Source organism: Buceros rhinoceros, unplaced genomic scaffold, assembly GCF_000710305.1.
Source record: "Buceros rhinoceros silvestris isolate BGI_N320 unplaced genomic scaffold, ASM71030v1 scaffold12121, whole genome shotgun sequence".
Lineage (NCBI taxonomy): Eukaryota > Metazoa > Chordata > Aves > Bucerotiformes > Bucerotidae > Buceros > Buceros rhinoceros.
The window spans coordinates 1720-3846 of NW_010394866.1; the positions used below are offsets into that span (position 1 = coordinate 1720).

At 44.9% G+C, this 2127-nt stretch overlaps 1 protein-coding gene across 1 annotated transcript; it reads left to right on the top strand.

Annotated features, from left to right (window-relative positions):
* Nucleotides 1-601: 601 nt before the first annotated feature.
* On the top strand, nt 602-2127 carry LOC104501535 (urotensin-2-like; the record flags this gene model as incomplete). Its single annotated transcript, XM_010145357.1, has 3 exons — nt 602-712; nt 1330-1373; nt 2011-2127. Coding segments are annotated over 3 exons (272 nt in total), but the record flags the coding sequence as incomplete, so codon positions are not given.

Sequence of the window (2127 nt, forward strand, 5' to 3'; positions counted from 1 at the left end):
GTTTCAGAAAAAGTAAGAATATCTGTACATGCTCATTAGATGAGATGACTGAAATGCACTGAGGAGTATAGCTGCCAAAAGATGTTTTAAAGGTTCCCTACATTTATTCCTGCCCTCCCCCTCATTTTATTGCACTTAATAGTTGGGAAACAGAGCAAGGTAATAGGCCTTGAACATGAAGTTTTGTCCTTATTCATAGAAAAGCTCCAGCACAGAAACCAGTTGATAAAGAAATGGACTTAAAAAGATTTACATAGAAGTCTGGGTTGTCTACAGCCAGACACCAGAAGGAATAGGTTGTGAGTTCCCCGTGCAATGGGAAGAGCTGCTGTTGGTCAAAATACTTCCTTTAAGGAAGATCTGTCAGAGAAATGAGAACCTGAGATTACCATCTTTTCTCAAAGCTTTGGAAGGAAAAAAAACCCCAAACCAACTATCCCCTACTGCATTCATTAAATGGAAATGGATAACTGGTTTCATGCTAATCTTCTCCTGGTGGGGCCAACAGACCTGACCACGAATTGTCTGAGACAGACTGAAACAGGGATTCAAAGGAAAAATACTCCTACCATATGCCTGTTTCTGTCATCTTCTATTGCAGCTGATGAAGATTCGAGATTAAATCTGGAGCAAATGGGCAGCCCAGGAAGCACTTCACTGCTTCAGTTTTTGCCAGAGCTCTTGGGCACACTGACTGAAGACAACAAAGCAGGTGAGGATTTACCACGGCAATTCAAGGGACCGTGTCCATGGTTTGGACGTGCAGCTTACAGAGATAGCATGGCCCCACTCCTGGGTATTTGCCCAAGTACAACATCACGTGCAGGCAACAGAGAGCTGTCACTTAGTGAACCGGGCAGCTGAGCAGCCACGCTTGCAGCTCAGTACTAGCTGGAAAAGTCTTCAAATTCCTCCAGCAAAAGCTCCTTACAGGAAAGATTGCAATATATATAGCAATCCATATATAATATGCATGGCAGGATTGGCCTAGAAGGAGCTAGCAGAAAAAACAAACTAGCACAGTCATTTAAAACCCATCAGTGCTTGCGGAAAGCGCAGAATCAATAGAAAGAGATGGTTTGGGGGGGCAACAGACATAACAGATGCCTGCTCAAGAGGACAGCACAGCTTTCACCTACAGAGTCCCAGATCCCGCTGGAACTGCGTGCCACAAGCTGCTGTGCTGCAGCAAAAGGGCTTTCTCTCTAGTCCTTTGAGCATTCCAGTTCGAGTCCTCCGCCAGCGATAGCATTACAGCATACGAGAATGTCTTGTCAGGTTTACGGTTCCTAAATGATAAAACACTTTGTCATGTCTCCCCTCTACCAGGTCTTAGTCCCAGCAGCTACAGCCCAAGGGAAAATATCAAAGAGGTAAGTAAATGACCATCTGTCACCAAAACAAGACAACAAAAACAAAATCAAGACCCCTCCACATTGTAAACTACACAGAATTGTTACTGAGACATCATTTAAGATCCACAGACTTCATAAACAGCACAGACTACAGCATGCCAGTGTTTGTTCTCGAGGCTGAATCAATTAGCAGTTAGATACACAGGGAAGGAAAAGTGGAAAAAAAAAAGGAATAAAAGAAAAAGTGAGTAATCCAGAGCATTTCATTCCAACCCCCCAGTTTTCCCCAGAAAAACAGCTTTCTAAAATAAAGGCCGATTTCCAGCTTCACCAGGCCAGGCCAGAACATTAACCAGTATTAACTGCAGGCCACTTCCCCCCGCTACAACATGGGCTACACAGATTTGTTACGAACTATCAGGCAAATGGAGAACATCATTCCTGTTCACTTCTCTGCAGAATTAAACAGAAAGGCGTAAGACAGGGACTAGTTTTAGCGCATAATCTAAATCAGAGGGCACACTGGGCACCCACCCCTCCTCCCCCAGTGGGAACACAGGGCGGGGGGAGCGGCCAGGGCAGTGAAGAGCATGCTTTCCTGCCGGGAACATTTACCACTCGCTAATCACAACTCTCTAATGCTGCTTGACTTCAGACTTTCTATGGAAATCATCCTCGAACCGCGTTGCTGGGCCGCTTCTTGACCAAGGACAGGAAACAGTACAAGAAACGTGGGAACCTTTCCGAATGCTTCTGGAAATACTGTGTGTAA